Source organism: Lontra canadensis, unplaced genomic scaffold (genome assembly GCF_010015895.1).
Source record: "Lontra canadensis isolate GAN:19392208 unplaced genomic scaffold, GSC_riverotter_1.0 scaffold36, whole genome shotgun sequence".
NCBI classification, from domain to species: Eukaryota; Metazoa; Chordata; class Mammalia; order Carnivora; family Mustelidae; genus Lontra; species Lontra canadensis.
The window spans coordinates 2224982-2252095 of NW_022631030.1; the positions used below are offsets into that span (position 1 = coordinate 2224982).

The window sequence follows — 27114 nt, forward strand, 5'->3', positions numbered from 1 at the left end:
GGGCGTCTGGGTGGCTCAGTGGGTTAAAGCCTCTGCCTTTGGCTCAGGTCGTGATCCCAGGGTCCTGGGATTGAGCCCCACATAGGGCTCTCTGCTCATCAGGGAGCCTGCTTCCCTTCCTCTCTCTCTTCCTGACTCTCTGCTTACCTGTGATCTCTGTCTGTCAAATAAATAAATAAAATCTTAAAAAGAAAGAAAGAAAGAAAGAAAGAAAGAAAGAAAGAAAGAAAGAAAGAAAGAAAGAGAAGGAAAACTTCCAGACTCTTTCTATGAAGCCAGCATTACCCTGATTCCCAAACCAGGCAACGACCCCATTAAAAAGGAGAATTTCAGACCAATATCCCTGATGAATATGGATGCCAAGATACTCAGCAAGATCCTAGGGAATAGGATCCAACAGTACTGACCAGGTGAGATTTATCCCTGGGATTCAAGGGTGGTTCAACATTTGTAAATCAATCAATGTGATAATACAAATCAATAAGAGAAAAGAAACACATGGTCTTCTCAATTGATGCAGAAAAAGCATTTGACAAAACACAGAATTTGTTCCTGATTAAAAGTCTTCAAAGTATAGGGGTAGAGGGAACATTCCTTAACTTCATAAAATCTATCTATGAAAAACCCACAGCAAATATCATTCTCAAGGGGAAAAAGCTGACAGCCTTCCCTTTGAGATCAACAACACGGCAAGGATGCCCACTCTCACCACTGTTGTTCAACATAGTACTAGAAGTCCAAGCAACAGCAATCAGAAAACAAAAAGAAGTAAAAGGTATTCAAACTGGTAAAGAAGTCAAACTCTCTCTCTCTTCACAGATGACATGATACTTCATATAGAAAACACAAAAGACTCCACTCCCGAACTACTAGAACTCACACAGCAATTCAGTAAAGTGGCAGGATACAAAATCAATGCACAGAAATCGGTTGTATCTTATACGCTAATGATGAAAATATAGAAAGGGAAATGAGAGAATCAATTCCATTTATTATAGTACCAAGAACCATTAAGATACCTGGGAATAAACCTAACTAAAGAGGTAAAGGATCTGTACTCAAGGAACTACAGAACATTCATGAAAGAAATTAAAGAAGACACAAAAAGATGGAAAAGCATTCCATGCTCATGGGCTGGAAGAATAAACGTTGTTAAAATGTCTATACTGCCCAGAGAAATCTATACTTTCAATGCCATCCTGAAGAAAATTCTACCAGCATTTTTCAAAGTGCTGGAACAAACAATCCTAAAATTTGTATGGAACTAGAAAAGACCCCGAATTGCTAAGGAAATGTTGAAAAAGAAAAACAAAACTGGAGCATCACGTTGCCTGATTTCAAGCTTTACTACAAAGCTGTGATCACCAAGAGAGCATAGTACTGGCACAAAAACAGACACATAAACTAGTGGAACAGAGTGAAGAGTCCAGATATGGACCCGCAACTCTATGGTCAAATAATCTTTGACAAAGCAGGAAAAAATATCCAGTGGAAAAAAGACAGTCTCTTCAATAAATGGTGCTGGGAAAATTGGACAGCTATGTATAGAAAAATGAAACTTGACCATTCTCTTACATTATGCACAAGGATAAACTCAAAATGGATAAAAGACCTCAATATGAGGCAGGAATCTACCAAAATCCTAGTGGAGAATATAGCAGTAACCTCTTTGACATCAGCCACAGAAATTTCTTTCAAGATACGTCTCCAAAGGCAAAGGAAACAAAAACAAAAATGAACTTTTGGGACTTCATCAAGATAAAAAGCTTCTACACAGTCAACAAACAAAAGTCAACAAAACCAAAAGGCAACCCATGGAATGAGAGAAGATATTTGCAAATGACACTATACACAAAGGGCTGATATCCAAGATTTATGAAGAACTCCTCAAACTCAACACTTAAAAAACAGATAATCACGTCAAAAAATGGGCAGAAGACATGAACAGACACTTCTCCAAAGAAGACATACAAATGGCTAACAGACACATGAAAAAATGTTCTTCATCACTAGCCATCAGGGAGATTCAAATCAAAACCACATTGAGATACCACCTTATACCAGTTAGAATGGCCAAAATCAACAAGTCAGTAAACAACAAGTGTTGGAGAGGATGTGGAGAAAGGAGGGACCCTCTTACACTGTTGGTGGGAATGCAAGTTAGTGCAGCCGCTTTTGAAAGCAGTGTGGAGATTCCTTAAGAAATTAAAAATAGAGCTACCTTATGACCCTACAATTGCACTACTGGATATTTACCCCAAAGATACAGATGTAGTGAAAAGAAGGGCCATCTGTACCCCAACGTTCATAGCAACAATGGCCACAATCACCAAACTGTGGAAAAGAGTCAAGATGCCCTTCAACAGACGAATGGATAAAAAAAAAGATATGGTCCATATATACAGTAGAATGTAATACAGCCATCAGAAAGGATGAATACCTAACTTTTGTATCAACATGGATGGGGCTGGAAAAGATTATTCAAAGTGAAGTAAGTCAAGCAGAGAGAGTCAATTATCTTATGGTTTCACTTACTTGTGGAGCATAAGGAATAACATAGAGGACATTAGGAAAAGGAAAGAAAAAGTGAATAGGGGGAAATCAGATTGGGAGATGAAGCATGAGAGACTGTGGACTCTGAGAAATAAACTGAGGGTTTTGGAAGGGGTAGGATGGGTTAGCCTGGCGGTGAGTATTAAGGAGGGCACGTATTACGTGGAGCACTGGGTTTGGTGCATAAACAATGAATCTAGGAACACTGAAAAAAAAAATAAATACATATTTAAAAAAATAGTTGGTAAATGGATATCAGTTTGCATATGTTAAGACTGAGAGGTCTATTAGACGTCCAAGTGGAGATGTCAAGTAAACACGTGGATATGTAAATCTAGAGTTCAGAGAACAGGTCAGGCTGGAGATTTAAGATTCAGAAGCGAAAAGTTTAGTGGGTCATATGAAATCAACTAGGGAGTATGTGGGCGTAGAAAAGAGAAGAGGTCCCAGGACTGAGCCAAGGAGCACTCCAAAATGTAGACGTCAGGAAGATGAGGAGGATCTGGCCAAAGAACCACCAGAAGAGACTACTGTCTTAATTATTTAGTCTAGTGTCAGTAAATGACAGACTCAGAAATATACACACACCAAAAAGGGGCGGGGGAGGTGAGAGAAAGAAAAACTTAACTACAAATGGTTTTATAGTAGAGCTATGTTCAAAGGAAGAATGAAAAAGGCAATCAGCTCTGTAGCCAAATCAGGCCAGAGTTCACAAAAAGCATAATGTTTGAGAAGGGTCATGAGAGCGGAGTAGCAATGCGTAGGACGGAAAAGCATAGCAAGGTTTTTGTATCTTGTGTTCTCACACCTCTTCCAACCAACTCCTCTGAGGCCAACAATTCCTTTACAGGTTTCATGAAAGAAAGAAAAAAAAGGACATTATTCCATGAGGAATTAGGAAATAATGCAAAGTTGTCTAAGTCCGCCCTAGCTTCACTCCACCAAGGTATATGCAAGGGTGTGTAGCAGACACCCTTCTCTGCTCTTTCCTTCACATTTATCAAAGACACTGAAACCTATGTCACAGTCTACCGCTCCATCCAGATTCTGCTAGTCACTTGGGAAATGTCAATAACCACGAGGATAATCTTTAGATAGTTTAGCCTCACGATTCCTTGAACCTTCTTTATCTCCAGTGGCCTATAACTCCGCCAAAGTTCAGCAACTATTCCTGTAGCCACATTTTGAACTTGCCTTTGCTTGACATTTTTCTACCTCTGAAATATTAAACTTATTATATTAGTATACCAACCTCTTCTTTAACATAACCTTCTAGATCAGCAATGTTGAATAGAAATAAAATGTGAACCACTTACATAATTTAACATTTTCTAGTAGTCACATTAAAAAGTAAAAAGTATCGCTCATTTCAAAATGAATTTTTATAATGTATTTTATTTAAGTTAATGCATCGGTCCCAATCCAATCATTACGATATGTAATCAAGACGAACACCAGCACCAACTGTTACTACAAATCCCAGTGTGTATTTTACAGCCTATCATATTTAGGACATGAAATTATCTATAGCCTAGATAAAATGTAATTTTGGCAAAATAGGAGTTGTGTTCAACGAAAAAGGATTTTACGCTGTGTGTGATAAGGAATTTGGCCTTGCCCAGAGAGAAGATCTGGCCTTTTCCCTTGGTTTCTCAGAAGTAATCTCTGAGCACTTGGAATGTTACGTGAGTGACAGGAGTGTGTCTGTTCCCCTGGTGGGCTTGGATCATGCCCGGTAGTCTAACAGTAAGATTTAGCAGGCCATACTCATCTAGTCTTAGGGTAGAGACTGGCCACACTAGAAAGACCAATGTGGCTTAAGCTGGGAGTTTGGGGTCACGTAATACCAGAGGACCCGGAGACAGAGAGGAAGCATACAGCAATCATTCGGTCGTGCCCTTGAAGCTCCAAGCACAGATGACCGGCTGAGCTCCCAGGGAGACGAAAATAAAAGCTCTGTGTTTGGTACTTCTCATGGACTCTTGTATTTCTTCCCTTCGCTGATTTCAGTTTGTATCCTTCCCCTGTAATAAACTGTAACTGTGAGTATTATAGCTTTCCAGGACTTCTGTGAGTTTTTATGTCAAATTATCAAAGGCGAGGGTCGTTTGGGGAAATTTCCAAGCTTGTATTCGGTGTCAGACGTGATGTGGGGTCTTGGAGACTGGGCTTTACCTTTGTAAGTAGCTAAGTCTCTCAGCTGGCCTAAAACTCTAAAGGCACACTGCCTTAGTTTTTAAATTTACTTGTAAATTAAACAAGATTCAAAATTCAATTCCTCAATGGTACTGCCTACATTTCAAATGCACAACAGCAACCTATGGCCGGTGGTTACTGCACCGAGTGGTGCAATCTCGGACTTTGGACCCTCTGATCCTCTTCCGCCCAACACACTCCCTTTCCAATTCCCTCTACACCTCAAGCTTTTTCAGTTCCTACAACTCAGGATCATTCATCCTGATCTCACTTGCCCTCATCCCCCATTCAGCCCATGCCCAATGACCCAACATTAATTACTTTATTGCCAGTGGCTTCAATTCCTTTGCCAATGGCCTTTCTTCTTCTGCACATGTCCTCTAACCCCTCCCCCCCCTTGACCGATTCAACTCTCCTTCTTACCCCACTGACCCACAGGCTGTCAAGGATTGTTGGGGAAAGAAAGCATTAGATCCCATATAATGGAACAACAAGTTCATGGTTTCCCACTGCTGGGCTTTTTGTCAGCTCTCTTAGCTGTCCTTAATCACTCCCTCTTTCACTCCCCCAAGTAGCTTATGTCACCTTCCCCACAGGCATCCAGGTCCTTATCCTTTCATGCTTAGCCCACAGGTGCTGAAATGGCCTCCTACTTCAAGTAGAAAATCAGACAGAAGGCAACGTACTTTTACTTCACATTCTTCCACCCAAAAAACCACCTACAGCCACATACGTCCTCTACCTTCTTCTGCCCTCTCTAAGCAACCAGTTCCCAGTAGCCGCGTTCACAGCTTGAGAGACTCCTATTCACGACGCAGCCACACACACTCTCTCCGGGATCAGCTACAGACCAGCTCACTACTGTGTCCCTAACCTCACCGATGATCAAGTCTCAAATTTAAACATTAACAAAACTCCCCCTTGCTCTTTGTCAAGTACTGAAGAGAATCTGAGACTTCACCAGAATTTAACAACTTACTGTGCCCCAGACGCATGAATGTTGGCAGAAGACATGAGACATCCCCCCCCCCACCCCAGGCCAGAGACAAAGGACTTCAGTAGTTAGAGGACAGCAAGCAGTAGGAGCATCAACATACTCGCTTCGGTTTCCCAAATCCTAATTCTCACAGGGTGATGTGACGGAGACCAGGTCACACGTGCACGTTCAGTTGGAGGCATTCAAGGTGAGGAACCCGTAACATTCCAGTTGCTAACAAATAACTGCTAGCTGTGAGAGCTTACTACACAGCGGGTCATATTCTAAGCATTCATTTTAATTTTTTAAAAAAATGTTTAAAGTGAAATATAATTAACACGACATAAAATTAACTACTTTAAAGTGTACACTTCAGTAGTCTCAATATATCCACTATACTGGGCAATCATTACCACGACCTAATCTGTCTAGAACATTTCCATCATCTCAAACAGAAATGCTCTACCAATAAGCAATTAATCCTAGCTCTCCCCACCCCCATCTCCTGGTGACCATGAATCTGTTTTCTGTCTCTACAGCCTTGCCTTTTCTGGCCATTCCATACAAATGGAATCACATAACATGTGGTCCATGGTATCTGCTTCTTTACGTAACAATGTCTCCTGGGCTTATCCATGCTGTAGTTTGTATAAGTACTTCATCCTCTTTACCACAGAACAATATTCCCCTCATAGCTCTATTTGCATTTTATTCTTAGTTAGTTATTTGACAGAGAGAAAGCACAGCAGGGGGAGCAGGCAGAGGGAGAGGGGGAAGCAGGCTCTTCCACGATCAGAGAGCCTGATGCGGGGCTCGATCCCCAGGCCCTGGGATCATGACCTGAGCCAAAGGCAGACGCTTAACCCACTGAGCCACCCAAGCGTCCCCACCCTAAGCACTTTAAAAACACTCATACAATCTTCATAACAACCTTTGAGATAAGTAGTATCATCGTCATCATTGTCATCATCACTATTATTATTCATTTTAAAGACGAAGACACTAAGAGAGTGGGGTTAAAAAACTTGCTCAAGGTCACCAAAGCTGTAAGCGGAAGAATGAGGATTTGAATCACAGCAGTCTGACTCTATGTTCTTTTTTTTTTTGTAATTTTATTTTATATTTTCAGTGCTCCAAGAGTCATTGTTTATGCACCACACCCAGTGCTCCATGCAATTCATGCCCTCCTTAATACCTACCACCAGACTTACCCAGCCCTCCAACCCCCTCCCCTCCAAAACCCTCAGTTTGTTTCTCAGAGTCCACACGCTATCCATGTTCTTAATGACTAAACATGCTGCTCTGTTTAAGTCACTTCTAATCCATTTTCTCTGCCCCACTGCCACTATTTATCAGATACTCCCCAGCTGTCATCTGTCTTATCGCCAGTAGCCTCCTAAGTAAGAGCTCTCCCGGGCTCTAGTCTCATCACCCTTAAATACATACTTGTTTTGGCTCTAATGTACCCTTTCTAAAACCTAACTTGGATGGTCATGACCCTTGCTTAAAGTCCTTCTATGGCTCACTATCATCTAACAGTGGATGAAATTGCAGTGAAATCTTATGTGGAAATCCAATAAGCATATTGGGTTTGAAAGCAGAGATGCTATGCTCTTGTTGAACAGGAGGGAAAAATGGGGAGTGGTTGAATGCATTTGTGAGGAAAACATGACCTCCAAGCCTGGCCTCACGTATCTACTTTCTCAGAGAAGCCATCTTAGACATTTCCAAAGAACTCTTAGAATTTCTGTAATAACTCAAAAACCACCAGCACATCCCTTAATCCTCTTTAAAAACTGGCTCTAGTTCCCTAAATATACAGAGCTGTTTCACACCTTAAAGTCTTGACTATGTTACCCCTTTAGAAAACTGATTTCTACTCATCAAACTTCTCCTACTTGAAAACTGTGCTCAACCATTACTTCCTCCAGACTTCTCTAACCCACTCCTTGCTCCAACAATTGCAAATACTGCTTGCCATCTTTATCACATTTCTATTGTTGGTGTCCCTCATACAACAGTACTCAAAACAGAAGATAATATTCTAGATACGGCATGACTGCCACAAAGGGTTAAGAGTACTACCAAACGGAGTTTGGAATCAAGCAGCCAACTACTGACCCAAACAGATTTGTGTTGTAATCTGCCAACATTAGGATAAAGTTCCCGGCTCTACACCTAGAGTAGAAACTTCTAAGCACCATGACTCAACACCTCGAGCAATCTTGCAAAATTCTGGACCAAACCAACCATGTTTTTCAGTTGGATACCAAACCTGTCAAGTACTGCTAACTAAACAACCCATGAAAAAGCCCCAAGTGGAGTCCCAATAAAGTTAACGATCTCCAACAACTGCTAACCTATCAATGTTGCCTGTCAGTCCTTCAACGGGTCCCCTTATCACCTACTCCCTTCATTTCCTTTACCTGCTATTCCACGATCTCACCTCAGCATACAAACTGTTATCCTACTTTTCAAACACTAGTATTAGGTAGTCAGACTCTAAACTTTAATTCCCCAAACGTCAATCTCACACAAATACTTCTACAAACTTACCAGCCTTCAACTCCTCCTCGAGGAATGCCCCCATTATATCTCTCTCCCTCCCTCAAATCTACAATTCCTCTGGCTCTACTTGTTCCTTCCTCTCAAAATAAACTACAAAGTCAAATATATAATAAAAAGACAACAGGGGCGTCTGGGTGGCTCAGTCAGTTAAGTATCCCAACTCCTGATTTCAGCTCAGGTCATGATCTTGGGATCCTGAGATGGAGCCCCTTGTTGGGCTCCATGCTCAGCAGGAAGTCTGCTTGAGATCCTCTCTTTCTCCCTCTGCCCTTCCCCTGCCCCACCCCATTCTCTTTCTCTCTCAAATAAATAAATCTTTAAAAAAAAAAAAAAGACAACACACATTCAACCAATGCCCTTTTAGTTACTGACCCTCTCTCTTCCCTTCTCACCATGGCCAAGTTTCTCAAGAATCATTTACACCCCTGACCTCCTAAGGATGCTGATTTTATCTTAGTGGTTGCTCTAGGGATTATAATGTGCATCTTAATTTATCACAGTCTACTTCCAACTAACATGGACTTGATTCTGGTAAATTATAGCAACTTTATTCCAATATGACTCCATTTCCACAACCTTCCTTTAAGTACTTATGTTGCATCAATGTATGTGAGAAATGCAGAAATAAAGTGTTATAAATAGTTCATGAAGATCTTTTTGTCTTTTAAAGAAGATAAGAGAAGAAAAGAGGAAAAAGTATATTTATGTGGGCTTTTATTTCCTACATATTCATCTTTTCTGATTTTCTTTATTTCCTCCTATGGATTTAAGTTACCATTTTGTGTCATTTCCTTTCAGCTTGAGCATTTCCTTACTTGTATAGCAGGTATGCTTATAAGAAATTCTCTCAGTCTTTGGTTACTTGGGAATGTGTTTATTTCACCTTCATTTTGAAGGACAGTTCCACTAGATACAGAATTTATGGTTCATGGGGTTTTGTTTTGTTTTTTATCTTGGCATTTTAAATATGTCAGTCTACTGCCTTTGGCCTCCATTTTTTTCTTATGAGAACTCAGCTATAAATCATACTGTCGCTGCCCTGTATATGATGAGTCATTTTTCTCTTGCTGCTTTCAAGATTCTGTCTTTGCCTTTCAGCAAATTGGCAAAGCGTGTCTATGTGGATCTCCTCTGGGTTCATCCAACAAGATTCACTGAGCTTCTTGAAACTGTAAGTTATTGTTTTTTATACATTTCAGAAGTTCTTGGTAATCATTTCTTTGAGTATTTTTTTCTGTCCCTTTCCGTCTTTCTTCTCCTTCTGGGATTCCCATTACCAATATACTGGTACACCTGATCTTGTCCCACAGGTCTCCAAGGCGCTGATTATTTTTCTTCAGTGACTTTCTCTCTGTTCTTCAGATTGGATTTTTCACTATTAATATTTCAAGTTTGCTGGTTTGTTCTTCTGCCATGTAAAATCTGCTACTGAACACACCTAGTAAATTTTTCATTTCATTTACTGTACTTCTCAACTCTAGAATTTCCATTTTGTTCTTTTTTATCTCTACTTCCTTACTGAGATTCCCTAGTTTTTGAATCACTGTCATAATATTTTCCACTTAGGTATGGTTTCTTTTAATTGTCTGAACAAATGTATAACAATTGCCATGAAGTTTTTGCTAAAAATAACATCTAGACCTACTCAGAGGAAGTTTCTTTTTTTTTTTAAGAGATTTATTTATTTGTTTATTTATTTATTTGACAGAGAGAGAGAGAGAGAGAGAGATCACAAGTAGGCAGAGAGGCAGGCAGAGAGAGAGAAGACGGGAAGCAGGCTCCCCGCTGAGCAGAGAGCCTGATGCAGGGCTCCATCCCAGGACCCTGTGATCATAACCTGAGCCAAAGGCAGCCGCCCAACCGACTGAGCCACCCAGGCGCCCCTCAGAGGAAGTTTCTATTGGCTACTTTTCTTCCTGTGTAGGGATCACATGTTCCTGTTTTTTTTTTCTTCAACATCTAGAGTGTTTGTTGTTGTTGCTATTGTTTTTAATAAAACTGAATATTACAGATAATAAGTTTAACCAATTCTGGATTATGATTTTTCCCCTGAGGACTGTTGTTGTTGCTGCTTTCATTTTGTTTGCTTGTTTTTTTAGCAGCCTTCTTGGAAATAATTTGAGAATCTGTCCCCGTACCCTGTGGTACGAAGCCATTGATTTTTCTGCTAAATTAAAATAAAAAAAAATTCACGGGGCGCCTGGGTGGCTCAGTGGGTTAAAGCCTCTGCCTTCGGCTCAGGTCATGATCTCAGGGTCCTGGGATGGAGCCCCACATCAGGCTCTCTGCTCAGCAGGGAGCCTGCTTCCCTTCCTCTCTCTCTGCCTGCCTCTCTGCCTACTTGTGATCTCTGTCTGTCAAATAAATAAATAAAATCTTTGAAAAAAAAAGTCTTATTTTTATTCTTTAGTGTGGCCTCCTTAAAGTCATCCTGTGTCTACACTGATTAGTGATCAGGCCAGCAGACTTTTCTCCCTCTGCTGACAAATCTACCAGGGAGTTCAGGAGAGCATTCAAGGTTAGAAAGTTTCAAAGTTGGCCTCGGCTTTTACTCTTTTGCTGGGCTTTCTCGGGACTTCCAAGCAAATACCAGTCCCCCAGTAAACAAGATGTGAAGGAAGAACTTACCTTACCCTGTTGTGGTTCTCTCATTAACAAGATCTACAAAATTTCTGGCTAGTTAACCATTCTGACCCTGCACAACCTCTAGCTAGCAAAGCTCCGAGCCTTCCACATTCGTTTCCTACCCAACTTGCTATTTTTACTGACAACACAACTAGGCATGAGGGTTTTTTGTGTTTTTTGGTTTTGTTTGTTTTGTTTTTGTCTTTTCCAGATCACGTCAGCTGCCTCTGGATTTAAGGCCAGCCCAGTCTTAATAACATTATGCTTTCCCTTGGGAAGGGAGAGGAAAGGCTTTAGGAGCTCAGGCAAAAGGCCAAAGCCTCTCATTATTCTTAACACAAATTCAAAAGATTTTCATGAATTAAAGCTTCTCAATTTAATGTTTGCCACCAATTCATTTTCAGAGCCCTAATGGTTACTTTTGACAATCCTGCCACTATTGTATTTGTTCTTTAGATACAGTATTTGCCAACTTCTCCACTGGGTCATTGCAAAAAGTCCTTGTTACTTCTACCTACCTCATTATTTTCAATTTCTAATCCGTATGTATTTTAGAATGTACCTATTGTATTATATAACATGTTAATGTAAATACATTTGAATAAATTAGAGCATACAATTTAAATGGAGTTATTAACATGTTCTGTGATCAACTTTAGGAAACATTCTCTAAAACTCTCCACTTCCCCTTCCTCATTATACACTCACACCTCACCCCATTGCATTCTGATTTCTATTCTTATTACACTAGTGAAACAGCTCTAAGAGCACTGAGAACATCTCTGCCACAAAGCCAGCATCCTTACCCTATTTTACCTTTCTACATAATTCAATAATGCTCCTTTTGAAACTCCCATTTTCCTTGGCTTTTGTAATACCACAATCCTATTCCATCAACAGCAATTTTTTCATGTACTTCATGGCCTTATTTTCAACATAAGTACTAATGGTATTAAGGGTCTTATCCTTAAACCTCTTCTTTTCCGTATGATCCCACATCGATGACCAACCACCATCTACCTGCTGATGAAACAACGTCCTAGGCTCCATCCTCTCTCTGACTTCCAGAGTACATTATCTGATGACTTGATGTGCAACTTTCACTTAACTGGTGCCTCAAACTCACCAAGTCTAAAATAACACAGTTCATCCCATCTATTTTTCACTCTTATATTCTCTATCTTAGCAAATGACACTACCATTCATACCAATAACAGGGTCAGAAATCGAAAAATCATCTTAAAACCCTCTTATTCATTTTCTTCTTGAACACTGATTTTCAAAAGATTTATTAGTAATCCCCTGAATGCTTAATTAATCTAAAATCTAAGAATACTGGTCACTTCTTTTATATAGACAATGATAAAACAAAAGCTTTAAAAAGAGAAGACGGAATTGTTATTATGGACGTAGAGGAGAGGCCCCTGCCTGTGCCTAAATCTTAGTAACACTCAGCGAAGAAAAATCTCTCTCTTCCTCTCTTTCAAAGGGTATTTAATAACAGAAGGGTAAAATAAAAATCTTGAAAAAAAAAATGGGGCACCTGGGTGGCTCAGTGGGGTTAAGCCTCTGCCTTTGGCTCAGGTCATGATCCCGAGGTCCTGGGATTGAGCCCCACATCGGGCTCTCCGCTCAGCAGGGAGCCTGCTTCCCCCTCTCTCTGCCTTCCTCTCTGCCTACTTGTGATCTGTCAAATAAATAAAAAATCTTAAAAAAAAATAACAGGAGGGTAAAAAATACTTCATATTGATTGCTGCTATGTCCATACCCTAAAATTTCAGAACAGAAATTTGGTTTCTATTTGTAATAAAAGATCCTCTCCAAAATACTTCAGTGAAATCTTTTTATACAGAAGATGGGATTCCTCAACCTGGTGAATGGGGAAAAATATGTCAGACAGTTCTTAGGTTAAATCTCAGCCCTGTTACTGATTAGTTATATCTTAGGCGAATTATTTAACTTCCTTGAATTTCCGTTTCTTTGTAAAATGATGATAAAAGTATCTGTTTTTTGAAAAAAATTTCAAGATCACAGTGAAAGAGATGAAGTCACTATCTTATTTCAATACCTCCTCCTCCTCGGATATTACCACACAGCTTCCTAACTGGCACTGGCATGTTCCATCTCAATTCTTCCTCACATGGCAACAATTCAAGATAATGTTCAATTCTTTTATACTCTTGGTTCATTCGTGCACTCACTCTTCCTTTCAGTGAACAGTTACTGATCATTTCCCTTAGAAAATATCTGAGTCCAACAGTATGAACTGGAGAGCAAGAAGAGCCGTGGAGACAGATACAATGGTGAGCTGACATGGCCCCTGAACTTCTGGAGTTTGGTGTCTGGTAGAAAGAGAAACTATTACATAATTACAAAAATAAATGTAAAACCACAGCAGATATAAGTACCACTAAGAAAGGATAGAGTGTAATGAGAGGGTGTGATAGGGGAATTGGCCAAGTCAGAAATGTCATTCAAAGCCCTTCATAATTTATTGAGCATTTCCTATCTTACCAGCCTCATTTCCAGGCATTTTCTCACATATAGTCTATAATTAAAGCATACTAAACAACTTAAGGAATATGAGTATGCCATGCTTTCTCTCATCCTGAAATCTTTCAAACAGGCTACAACATTCCTGCAATACTCTGTTCCTCATAGTTAATTCCAGCAAGAATCCAACGAGGCACTCTTTCTTTAAGGCCTTCATCCACGGGACGCTAGTATGAATCACCACCTCCACCTGGTAATTGCTTTTCTCCTTTGTACATGCCGAGCATTTTCTGGGGAGATATTTTGAAATTATGCCCAAATCCTGTCTTCTTCAGTATTAGTTTCCCAGGGTGCTGAAACAACTAATCACAAGGTAGGTGACGTAAAGTAACAGTAATTTAGTCACTCACAGATCTGGAAGCAGTAAGTCCAAAACTGAGGTATCACCAGGGCTTCACTCTACCTGGAGGCTTTAGGGGAGAATCTTTTCTACACCTCACCTAGCGGTGACTGTCCGTGTTCCTTGACTTGTGCTTGCATCACCCTGTTCTGCTTTGGTCTTTTTCAATACTGTGTTGGTTATTCTGGGTCCCTTATAATTACACACAAATTTTATAATCCACTTGTCAATTTCTACAAAAATGTCAGCTCCGATTCTGATGGGGATGGTACTGAATCTAATTATCCGTTTGGGTAGTGAGTGGTATTGCCATCTTAACAACGTTAACTCGTACAATCCACGAACATGGGATGTTTTTCCCATCATTTAGATCTTCTTAAATTTTTTCAACACTGTTTTGTACTTTTCAAACCATAAAATTTGCATTTCTTCTGTTAAATTTATTCCTAATTATTTTATTCTTATTGATGTTATTGTAAACTGAATTGTTTCCTTTCACTTTCAGATTGCTCACTATAAGGATATAGAAATACAACTGATTTGTGTATATTCCTCAACATGCAACGTATATTGCATATCCTGCAACCTTGCTGAACTTTTATGTCGTTCTTATAGTTTTTCAGTGGATTCTTTAGGATCTTCTATATATAAGATTATGTCATCTGTGAGTAGAGTTAGCTTTACTTCCGCTGTTCCAATCTAGATGTCTTTTATGTAAGTCTTCCTTTTCCTAACCACTGTGACTAGAACCTCCAATACAATGTTTAAATAGAAATGGAAAGAGATGAAATCTTTGTTTTATTCCTAATTGGAGGACAAAAACATCTAGCTGATCACCATTAAGTATGATGTTAGCTATAGGTTTTTCAGAGATCCTTTATCAGATAAAGAAAATTCCCTTCTACTTCTAGTTTGTTGAGTGTGTTTATCGTGAAAAGATGTTGAATTCTGTCAAGTGCTTTTTCTACATCTGATACAATTGCGTCATTTTTGTTTCTTCTCTCATTGATATGATGTATTACATTAATGGCTTTTCGTAGTATGGATAACCAACCTTGCATTCCTGGGGTAAGTTCCACTTGGTCATAGTGTGAAATTCTTTTTTTTTTTTTTTTTCCACAAAGAGGGTTGGGGTGAGGTGTTGGGGGAGAGGGAGAGAGAAAATTCCAGGCAGGCTCCATGCCCAGTGCAAAGCCTGAACCAAGATCATGACCTGAGCCAAAATCAACAGTCAGACACTTAATCAACTGAGCTACCCAGGCACCCGGTGTGTAGTTAATTTTTTGCATGCTAACTATTTTGTTGAGGATTTTTGCATCCAGAGTCACAAGGAATATTGCCCTGAAGTCTTCTTTTCTTGTGATATCTTTGTCTCGTATTGGCATCAAGGTAATACCAACTGACCTCACAGAATGTGAAGGGAAGTATCCATTCTTATTCTTTTTTTAAAGAAGAGTTCTTTTTAAGAAGAATTGTTATTAATTCTTCTTCAAATATCTGGTAGAATTCACCAGTGATGCCATCTGGGCCTGGACTTTATAGGTAGTTTTTTGATTACCGCTTCAATCTCTTTACTTAATATGTCTACTCTGATTGCCTATCTCTTCTTGAATCAGTTTTAATAGTTTGTGTCTTTCCAGGAATTTGCCCATTTTATCTACATTAAATGATCTGTTGGTTTATAACTGTGCAGGTATTCCTTTATAATAATTTTTATTTCTTTAAGGTGAGTAGTAATGTCTGCTCCTTCATTTCTTATTCCAGTAATTGGAGTCTTTCTTTTTCTCTTGGTCAGACTAGCTAAAGATCTGTCAGTTTTGTTGATCATTTCAAAGAACAAGCATCTGGGGTCTTGACTTTCTCTATTGTTTTTCTATTCCCTATTTAATTAATTTCTGCTATAATTTTTATCGTCTCCTTCCTTCAGTTTGGTTTAGGTTTGGTTTGTTCTATCTTTTCCAATGTCTTTTGGGTTTTTTTGTTTTTAGCGACAGAGCATGCATGAGCAGAGATGGGGCAGAGGGAGAGGGAGGGAGGGAGGGCAGGAGAGAGAGAATCTTAAGCAGGCTCCATGCCCACCAAGGAGCCCAATGCAGGGCTCAATCACATGACCCCGAATTCAGGACCTGAGCTGAAATCAAGAGTTGGACATTTAACCAACCGAATCATCTAGGCTGCCCTACATTATAATTAAAAAAGAAGTTTTTTATTGAATGCTCTAAGGTTTACTGTATATATTTTATCTTATCCAAATGGGCTTCTAACTTATGTTAGCTTAATTTTACAGTGATTATATGGAACTTTTACTCTTTTATAGCTCTATTCCTTTTACTTTTGTAGTAATTTTTAATAAACATCACATCAATTAATGTTACAAATCCAACAATACATTGTTATAATTATTCTTGACTATCTGTAGTGATTTCCTCAGCCCACTGTAGCTTTTATCATACACCTCCTTTGTGCTGTTATTAGGAAATATATTATATGTATATTACATTACAGGGAATGTATTTTATATATATATATATATATAAAATTTCATACAACTGCTTCTTAAATATGTTAAGAGGAGAAAGGAGAAAAGTATGCATCTCTTCTGTCTTTTACAATTACGTAATTACCTTTATTGGTGTTCTTTTTTTTCTATGTGAACTCAAATTACCATCTGGGGTTACCTGCTTTTACCCTAAAGAACTTTCTTGAGTATTTCTTGTAAGGTGGGCCTCTCCGTTTTCCATGATCAGGGAATTCTCTCATTTTTTTATTATTGGGTGAAGGCTTTATTTTGCCTTCATTTTTGAAAAATAGCTTTACTAGAGGTAAGACTTTGGTTAATAAGTTTTTCCTCTTTGAACACTTTGAAAATGTTATCCTATTGTTTTCTGACCTGCATTTTTTGTGCTGAAAAGTCCAATGTGAACCTAAGGGGGCTCCCTTTAAGTGATACCTCATCTTTCTCTTGCTGCTTTTGATATTTTCTCCTTGCCTTTGACTTTCACTATTCTTTCAGAAGGTATCTTTTTGAGGATCTCTTTGTGTGTAATCCTACTTGGATTTTGTTTAGCTTTCTGCCTATGTAAATTACTGTTTTTCATTAATTTGTGAAGTTTACAGCCATCATTTCCTTGCATATATTTTCTTTTCATTTCTCTCTCGTCTTTTGGTCTCCCATTAGACATATGTTGTTGCACTTGATATTGTCCCACATTTCTTTGAGGCTATGTTCATTGTTCCTAGTTTGTTTTTCTATTTCTTCTTCAAGTTACATGATCTCCATCAATCTATCTACACAACTGCTTCTTCTTCTCCATGTCAAGTCTAGAGGTAGGCTTATCTAATGAATTTTTTAATTTCAGTTATTTTATTTTCCAATTTCATATAGTTCCCATGTGGTTCATTTTCTTAATGATCTTTATTTCTTTATTTATACTCTAATTTGATGTGACATCATCATATCTTCCTTTGGTACTTTAATTGTGAGTTACTTTATTTCTGTGAACATGTCTATAATGGCTACTTTAAAGTCTTTTCCTGATAAATCTGACATGCGGTGTCTCTGACAGCTTCTTGGCTTGTTTTTTTCCAGTGCATGGCTCATACTTTCCTGCTTCTCTGCATGTCTCATATTTCCTTATTGTTGGAAACTACATATTTTAGATAATGTATCATAGCACCCCTGGGTACTGGTATGCCTTTCTCCTTCTAGAACATGTTATTGTTATTTGCTTATTTGTTTAGTGACTAGTGGACTATTTCAGTGAAATTTATTCCCCCAACCACAGTGTTCAGCTTCTAACGTTGTTCCTCAGGGAAGCACAGATTTGGTATATCCACAGTTACCCTCAGATCACTGGATCATCATGGTTCGGGAGGGCTCTCTTCCTTGACCACACCCAGCTGTTAGACTCCAATAATTGCTGGCGAGTGGCTCTATTGTTTTCAACAATGCCCTGGGGAATAAACTGGTCTATAAACAAGCCAATCAAATTTTGGTTCCTTTGAAGGAATAGTTTCTGAGATCAGTGTTTGATTTTTTGTTCTGGTCTCTGGGGGGCTGTTGTAACTTTTATTCCCTGGATTTCTCCTAGAGTATAATGTCTTTTACCACAACCTCCACTATACTTTAGAATACTTTTAGGCTTCAAGTTCTTCCTTCTCTGTTGCAAATGAAGTCTGTTCCTCTGTGAACAAATTAGGAGTAATCAGTTTTATGGTTTGTTTCTCCCACTGGGCAAATCTCTGAGCCAGGGCTCTAAAGCTAGGGACAATGGCAAAGTTCTATCTGAGTGGTACTTCCACTGTAGGAGCTGACAGCTCAGTGGAAGGAGACAGGACACAGGCTGGGGTTCTCTCAGTTTTCCCCTCCTGGGATGAAACAACCAACTTACAATCTGAGGCAAGAATGATCTGGGCTCCAGTATTCTCAACATGCCACAACCAAATTCCACAAGTAAGGGCTAGGCCAAAGCGAGTCCCCACTCCTGCATAACATTCACCTAGGACTTGGCTGCAAAAACAGACAGCTGGAGACAGGAAGAGAATGCTGATATCGTGTTCCTCCCAGGAGCTAAGAGTCTAGGTTGGGGTTGGGGGGACCTGTGTTCTAGGCCACAGTAGTCCTAATTGGAATTTCTACCTCACTGTGCTGGCAAGGGGGAAGGAGGGAACTGTATTGGTTTAAAAACCACTCTCAGAGGCACCTGGGTGACTCAGTTGGTTAAGCATCTGCCTTCAGCTCAGGTCATGATCCTAGAGTCCCAGGATCAAGTCCTGCATCTGTCTCCCTACTCATCGGGGAGTCTGCTTCTCCCTCTGCCTCTGCTCTTTCCTCTGCTCATTCTCTCTCTCTCTCAAATAAATAAATAAAATCTTTTTTTTAAAATCCCACTTTCATTTCTTACCAAATTTTCATAGATGTTCTTGAATAAATGTCTCTTCATTTGCTATTCAAACTTAGGACCATGGTTTTGGGGGTTTTTCATCATTTTCATGTTTCATTGGGATGAGGGTCAGCAGAGCTCCTCACAATGTCATGACAGAAGTCAATCTCCCAGCTGTTTTTTTTTTTTTAAAGATTTAATTAATTTATTCATTTGACAGAGAGATTACAAGTAGGCAGAGAGGTAGGCAGAGAGAGAGAGGAGGAAGCAGGCTCCCTACCGAGCAGAAAGCCCGATGCGGGGCTCAATCCCAGGACCCTGGGACCATGACCTGAGCTGAAGGCAGAGGTTTTAACCCACTGAGTCACCCAGGCGCCCCCTCCCAGCTGTTCTTTAACATGGATGTGAAGGATCACTATGTGTGTGATCGAGGACTCTCTATGTGTGATCTCATTTAATCTTCACAACTGTGGGGCAGACACGATAGACAGTGCTTTTACAGATCATGAAACTGAATCCCAGAATCATTTAATAACTTCCTCCAATTAAATCAACAAACAGGGGGTAAGGAGCTGACTCCAAACCAGGCCTAACTGCCTCCAAAGCTCGTGTTCCTGATCATGCCTAGTTTTTCATCTTTTATACAGATCCTTTTAAAAAATCAGAGCTCATTTAAAAAAAAAAAAAAAAATCAGAGCTCATGAGCAGTTACATCCCTATGCAGTCACAATGATTTCTTTAGGAAATACATCATTTTCTTCCTCATCTGCATCTTTTATAATAACACTACAAGAAGTCCTATTCTGTTTCCTCATGCCTTACACTATATTTCCATAAAGAATCTCTGACCAATGGACTTTATCTTTGCTGTACTTTTTAAAATCTGTTTTCCTGAAGATCTACCTATTAGATCTGATGTGCAATGGGTTTGGGTCTTTGATTATTATAAACATTAAAACGACAAGGTCTCTTTTCTCCCAGAATTACCTTTGTTCATAAGCACATACAAAAAGCCAATTAAAAATACTACTAAGAAATGACGATAACTCCTTTAAAAAAGACTGAAGCTTCTTAGGCCCAAATTATAAGATTTCAGGGAAAATTTAACACACACACACACACATACACACACACAAAATCCATACAGTCACAACTGACCAGTCATTAATAAGAACATCGCACATTAAAAGTGATCTCATGCTTTTAAATGTACTTAAATTAGGAAGCACCAATATTTAAAACACAAAAAAATTCTGACCACAACTGAAACTAAAACACAATTTAAAAAAATAAATAAACTAGACAAATGTAAAGTATAAGCAGAAACCTTTCTCTTTACTTACAAAACAAAACAAAAAAATTAAGAAAGAATAAAAAGACATGTCAAAGCATATTTGGAAATTTAGCTTTTACCTCTGCTTGGCTCCATTTATCACTGTTATAAAAGAAATTTTTTTGGTCAGTTTTTACCACCTCTAAAAGTCTGATTTCCTGGTAGCAGATTTCACTGCTTAATTCTGATGCTGCGTGATGTCTTAGAGGAAAAAATAGTTACTGTAGACAAAACCTCCCAACAGAAGAACCATCCAGGGAACGGCGAACACATGGTACAGAATATAGTTACATGTTATATTTAAACAAAGTTTAAAGAAAGCATTAGAATGAGACTGTTTGCTCCCAGTGTCTCTTTTCTCACACAACAGAGGCCCACACACCAGGCAGCTCCACCACATGTGGTAACCCCCAGTGGAATCCGGCAAAGCAAAGACCCTCGGTCCCACGTTCAGTAGGGGTGTTTGTTTTGGGAGATCTGTAATCTCCACTGTCAACACCTCACTGGAATAAACAAAACAGCTTTGCTGAGGAAACAAAGACAGTGAAGGGACTTAAACAGGTAAACCAAAATAAATTAAAATTCTTGATCGAAAATGACAGCACTGAGGGACAGCATCAAGTGACAGCTGCTCAAGTGGCAAAGGCACTGACCAGTTATTTTAGGTTCGCTAGGGTGTGCTCGATAGCTTTTTAAAGAATGCAATAGAGGTACTTACCAAATATTTCCCCTCCACTAGCATATTCTGTCACCAGATAAATCATCCGCTCTGTCTCCATAACCTGGTACAAAGGCAGGAAAGCGACAGACAGTGACACAAATGACAGGCTGATATCATAGGAAGAGAAACTAATGACTCCTCTTTGGTAATTTGAAATATTAATAACCATTACTGCTTAAAGGAAACTTAAAACACCGGAGCGGGGAACAGGCATAAATGCTATAAAGAAGAAACTGGGAAAATAGGCATTCGTCCTCGTACTTTTAAGTAGGACGTATTTACTGCTTGAGAGACCGTCCTTTTGTTGTTCCTTGAGGCCTCTGTAATCTCGTAAGCTCCACAACAGTGAGAAGCAAAGAAGGTGCCAAGAATCAGAAAGTTCACATTCAACGTTGATCACTTCAAGTTCAAAAATGCCCCCCCTCACCCATAAAAGCCAATCAAAGTGAAAACAAAGCCTGGGGAAAACAAGGGGAATTACATGTGGATATGTTTTTTTAATGGAAATGACAACTTTCCTGTCTGTATCCACTTATTCAAAATTGGGAATAATAATGTAAATACTCAAAAGTTCAAGTAATCTACTCATTTGTATTTTGTTTTGGTCCCTATTTTGCCTTTTTTACTTAGTTGTAGTGTGTTGGCAGTCCTTTCTTCCTTTTTTACCTTTTACATTAAATATTTTTTAAAGTAATATATGAGCATCTATGCTCATGATAAACTTCTTAAATAGCTGCTGTATTTAAAAAAAAAAAAGGTCAAAGATTTCCTTCTTCCCAGCCCCCTCTCCATTGTATTCTCCCAAAGGAAACACTGTTAATAAGCTAATTTATTCTGTATCATTCTAGACCAATGTTGGCCAATGGAAAAAAACTACAGGCCTCATATATAATTTTAACTTTTCTAATAGCCAAATTAATAAGTAAAAAAAAAAATGCAATTAACTCTAATATTTTATTTAGCCAGTGTACCCAAAATATTATCATCTCAAAAAAAATTTAATCATAAACTACTTTGGTTTTCACATTAATGAAAAGTCTTAAAATTAAAAATTCAGTTCCTCATTCAATCTAGCCACATTTTAATACTCAAGAGCCATCTCTGGCCAGTGGCTATCATATTGGTGAAGAGAATTTTAGACTTTCACCGTAAGTCACAGTTAATTATTTTGCTAAATTATTTCCCAATTACTTGATTGTTGACCTCTTTACACATCGATACCATATAACAGCACCACGTGTTATAACCACAGATCTTCTGAATGGTTTCATGGTATTCCATCATGTAAGTGCATAGTACTTTTCTAATCTAATAACTATCGTCCTTTTTTTCTCTTTAATTTTTAAGAACTCTCCATATTGGTGATATTAGCTCATTGTTTGTTACATGCATTGCCGCCAGGCTCTTCCTGTATGTTGAGTCACATAACAATAGCAAACATAAGTGCTCTAAACTTACATAGGTGTTGAGAAAAAAAAAAAGAAAAGAAAAAAGTAAATGTCAAACTGTAAATCTCTTTTGTACCCCTGGGTGTACAGACTTTTATTGACTACAAATGTTCCTTTCCTGTTAAATTTTTCAGTAGCTCAAAATCTTTCCTACACAGTTACCTGTATTTGGCTCCCTCTAGAAACTGACAGGACTGAAGTTTTGGCAAATGACCTGAAAACTACCTGGATACAAAGACAACTTGACGGCCGTTCACCTTGGCCGCCCGGAATCCCCCATTAACAATATCAGCCACCAGAGAGCAAAATTAAAGCTTAAAAGAGGACATTGTTCAAAGTCAGGGCTGAAAGTATGAGAACTCCTACCAGCTAATGAAATCTTGGGTAAGAAAGATCAACTTGGATAATTTAGTTATAAGGTTAATACCGACAAGTTAACCTCTTGAGAAAAGTCAGACTCATAAGCCCCACAGCTATTTAGAGATGATTTATTTTAAAAAGTGAGGTCAAGAAGTTTCCTCAGTCGATCAGGATAGGAAGGAAGCAGAGGTTAGACACCTCGGAGTTTGCAGACACAAGGCTTCAGGCAACACTAGGAAGCTTTCACGGGTCTGCTTCTGGGGCACGATGTAGGCGTGGTTCAACAGAACGGAGTCTGATAAATTTCAACAAGTCGGCTCCTGCTGATCTAATTCATTTCATGATGTGAGCAGCTGATGCCAGAAAAGAGCCCTAGAGCTGTAGCCTTAATCACACACACGAACATCACGACATGCTTTCTTTTCCATGAAATTAACAGACTACGAAAGCCCGCCCATTGAACCTCCACCCTCACACACGGTGCCAGGCCTGGGCCAGTGACCGTTACTGCAGACTAACAGCAGCAGATGAACCGAGTGGGTGGCCACTTCCTGGACAAGTAGGTGATGGCTGTTCTAGTAGAAAGCAATGAGCAGGGCTGGCCCTGGGCAGAGGCAGAGCTGTGGCTGCCTACACAGTGCAACTTGAGAAGCACCCCAAAGCCCCACCCCTCCCAAAATGTCTCTTCCACCAGCCTGCTAAGGCAAGGTCCTCTCTTCCTATCTGGCTTGAAATTCGTCATTAGATTTACTGCTTTTGCAGTAAGGTAAGGGAATCATTGTTGAGGATGGCAGGAAATGGGCACGGTTCTTGGGAAGCTAAGAAAACCAGAATGGAAATCTCTTCCATTACACCAAATCAATCTTGTGATTATCAAATGCTACCTTAGGAAACGAAGTCTAGGGCCCTGCTAGAAAAGAGGTGGGTTCTGACTGACATAGGGGCCATACTTAAAATACACTTTCCCATCCTAAGTCATACTGGGATCACAGAAAGGAATATTTAAGGAATGTTATAAAAAGATAATGCTCTATTAACCTCTAGCTTTTCATCCCTAAAAAGTCTCTGTTCCTTTGGCTTTTCCATTCTGTTTTGGGATTCGGATCTACATAAATAAGTTCGTGTCATCTTCTGAATAATCCTTTGGCGTAATCCCCACACACAATGGTACCCATGATTTAAAGAACAAATTTAAAAGGCTTACATGGGTAAGGCAGACTTAACTAGTAAAGAGCCAGATCAAACCTGAGTGCCGAGTGGGCAGGAAAACAGTAGGATAAACGTGTGAACACAGAAACCAAGAAATGCTGCAGATGTTCACCCAGACACCTTTTCTTCTATACACACAAGTGGCTATTCTGGGTTTTTCGCTCCCATAGGCTGTATCACTAAGGAGCCTACCTGGTACAGCCTGATGATATGGGGGTGGCAAAGCATTTTCATAATTTGAACTTCCCGGAAAATCTTCTTCAAGTTTTCTTCATCCAGCTGGGTCTTGTCTATGATCTTGATAGCAACCTGAGAACAGAGGAAGAAAATTTACTCTGATGCATGATTAAAAGCAGTTCGCTACGGAAAATTAAATCCACTTTAAGATGTTACATTCCACATAATGCAAATTACCAGCATTTTGTTTACAGAATGTCAATGAAGAAAATTATTTTACTCTTTTTAAAAAGTCAGGAAATGGATTCCTAGCAAGTTGGTCTCAAAGGAACAGATTCCAAAAGCTAATGGGTCTTTCTGCCATTTCTTAAACTGCTCCAACAGTAAAACCCTAAGACAAACAAAATACTTCCTAACTCCACAGATGTGATCACAGTCTGGGCAAATCATGCTTTGATGCAGACGATGGTACGCCGGGTCTCTTATGAAGAGGAAATGCTTAAATGACAAATACAGGACGAGTTAGTAAGGTTCGACCAGAAATTCCACTGGTGCATCCCACAGCTCACCAGGTGCTAACATAAATCGATAGTAGTAGTGGTGGGGTATGGTGGGTAGTAGCAGAGTCACAATATACCGAACATTGCTGGGCACCAAGCAGAATTCTTAATGTTTTCCAAGTGCTAAATCACTGATACCTCACAATACCTTACATTACTGTTAACCTTATTTCACAAAAAGGGAAACCGACACACAGAGATGAAGTAATTTACCCTAGATTAAGTCATTTACAGCTAGTATGCACCAGATCCAGGACTAAAGCCCAGGCTGGCTGGCTTCACAGTCAAATTCTTAATGGTAATGTTCTAAAAATCTGAAGATCTTCCTGTAGTGTATATACACTGCTTAGCAACAAACATCTATTTTGCCCATCACTGTTAAGATATCCAGCAGCATATACATTTTTATTTTATTATTTTTTTAAAGATTTTATTTATTCAACAAAGAGAGATACAGTGAGAGAGGGAACACAAGCAGGGGGAGTGGGAGAGGGAGAAGCAGGCTTCCCGCTGAGCAGGGAGCCCAATGCGGGGCTCAATCCCAGAACCCTGGGATCATGACCTGAGCCGAAGGCAGACGCTTAACGAATGAGCCACCCAGGCATCTGGCACATATATTTTAAAACAGAATAAAAAACGAAGAATTTTTTTTACTCTACCAAATCTAAACTTCCTCGCTATTCTTAGTGAAATACTCAAAATACTATGTTGCCCTGAAATATATCTCTATCTCTGTCTTAGTTGATCAGCAAATAATCAAAGAATATTAGCCTGATGAAGGACCAAGCAAAGCTAAATTCTAGCCCCTTCCAATTCTTCCAATTCTATGATTCTAACTCGAGAGAGGGAAAGGAATCTTACTGAGAAAAATAAAAAATAAAAAAAAAAACCAGGGGAGCAAAATACCAGTGATAAAAATGCTCAGCCCAGAGCAATAAAGACTATATGGAACCACACAAGGTAGACGATTCCAATGTAAGAATGACTAACGTTAAAGTAACTTTGAAGTTTCAGGTATTAGAATGAGGACTGATGGGAGAAAGGCCCAGGGAGGCAAATTTCAGCTCAATTCCAAGAGCGTCCAATCCCTGCCTAATGATGGAATGTGATAAGGTGAGTTGAATGTAGCTTAAGCTACCGAGGTTCAATCAGATACAGCTTTAAGCTCAAGGAGCGCACAATCTAGTAGGGGAGAGACATACATGAAACAGACAACAATGCAGTGTTGGAAACAGAATCAACAAAGCTATAAGCAAGGTATGATGGTAGAACAGAAGATGGGAGGGCACCTGGGTGGCTCAGTGGGTTAAGCCTCTGCCTTCGGCTCAGGTCATGATCTTAGGGGCCTGGGATCGAGTCCCGCATTGGGCTTTCTGCTTGGCAGGGAGCCTGCTTTCTCCTCTCTCTCTCTCTGCCTGCCTCTCTGCCTACTTGTGATCTCTTGTCTGTCAATTAAATAAATAAAATCTTTAAAAAAAAAAAAAAAAGAACAGAGGATGGAGTATGACCTTCACCGGGGTGAGAAGCAGACACGGGGAAAGACTTCACAAACAAGGCAGAACTGGAGAAAAGAAAGAACTGGGATAGGCTGAGAAGGGGATAGGAAATTATATGAGGAGAAGGAGGAGAATCATTAACAAATCACACCAGCTGTTCGATCTCCTAGAAGAAGTCTTCTATCACACCACCCTGGACAAGGGGGACAGCTCAGTGGCAGGGCATCTGAGTGCCTCTCATCAGCATTTCTACTTCTCATTACTGTGCCGTATCACATACAGGACCTTAACTCCAGCAACTGGTCTGGCATCTGTACCTGGTTCTCCAAGAACAGCTCCCAAAACACAAAAATCACAGTACGCAATGTCCTCTTACAGAATAAATATCTGGGTTTCAATAGTAATTAATTATTAATAAATGCTTACACATGAATAGCACATTATACTTGACAGATTGCTTGCATATACATAACAAGCTTAGAAACTTGCAGCCATATGCCCTGTCACAGAGCTCCCCAACTAGTGTGCTAGAAATGGGTTACAGGTGTACCCAAGGCCATGGGCAAGTGGCAATGGATCACCTCTAGCCTCAAGAAACCTCACTTGAGGGGCGCCTGGGTGGCTCAGTGGGTTAACCCTCTGCCTTCAGCTTGGGTCATGATCTCAGGGTTCTGGGATCGAGTCCCGCATCAAGGCTCTCTGCTCAGCAGGGAGCCTGCTTCCCTCTGCCCTCTCTGCCTACTTGTGATCTCTGTCAAATAAATAAATAAAATCTTAAAAAGAAAAAAAAAAGAAATCTCACTTGCTTACCATAGAGAAAATAATTATTTTCTGTGTGTGCCATGAGAATGGAAAGCAATACTAAGATCTGTTGATTGTCAACTGTCCAAGGGCTGGGCCTCAGTTCGCCTAACCTGCCCGTGCCTGCCAGTGGACGGCACAGAAACAGCAGTGGGGTAGAGGGTGGAGGTGGTTAATGAGGGCCTTCAACACATTTGACCGTATTTTTGTACTCTTTCACCCGCAAGAGAGAACTGAGTCACACATTAACTGGGAGAGTCATAGGGCCTCCCGATTCACTCCTCCGATGAACTCCTTCTGAATTTCATTTGCATT

General features: G+C 39.6%; 1 protein-coding gene across 8 annotated transcripts in view; it reads right to left on the reverse strand.

The window, feature by feature from the left end:
• The window catches only part of SIK3 (SIK family kinase 3), a 251897-nt gene that overhangs the window by 101256 nt on the left and 123527 nt on the right, over positions 1 to 27114 (reverse strand). For all 8 annotated transcript variants that reach the window (XM_032868560.1, XM_032868562.1, XM_032868561.1 and 5 more), the window contains exons 2-3: positions 23958 to 24074; positions 20746 to 20809 (exon numbers count right to left, since the gene is read on the reverse strand). In XM_032868560.1, the coding sequence (XP_032724451.1) occupies positions 20746 to 20809; positions 23958 to 24074 (181 nt within the window). The remainder of the gene's footprint in view (positions 1 to 20745; positions 20810 to 23957; positions 24075 to 27114) is intronic.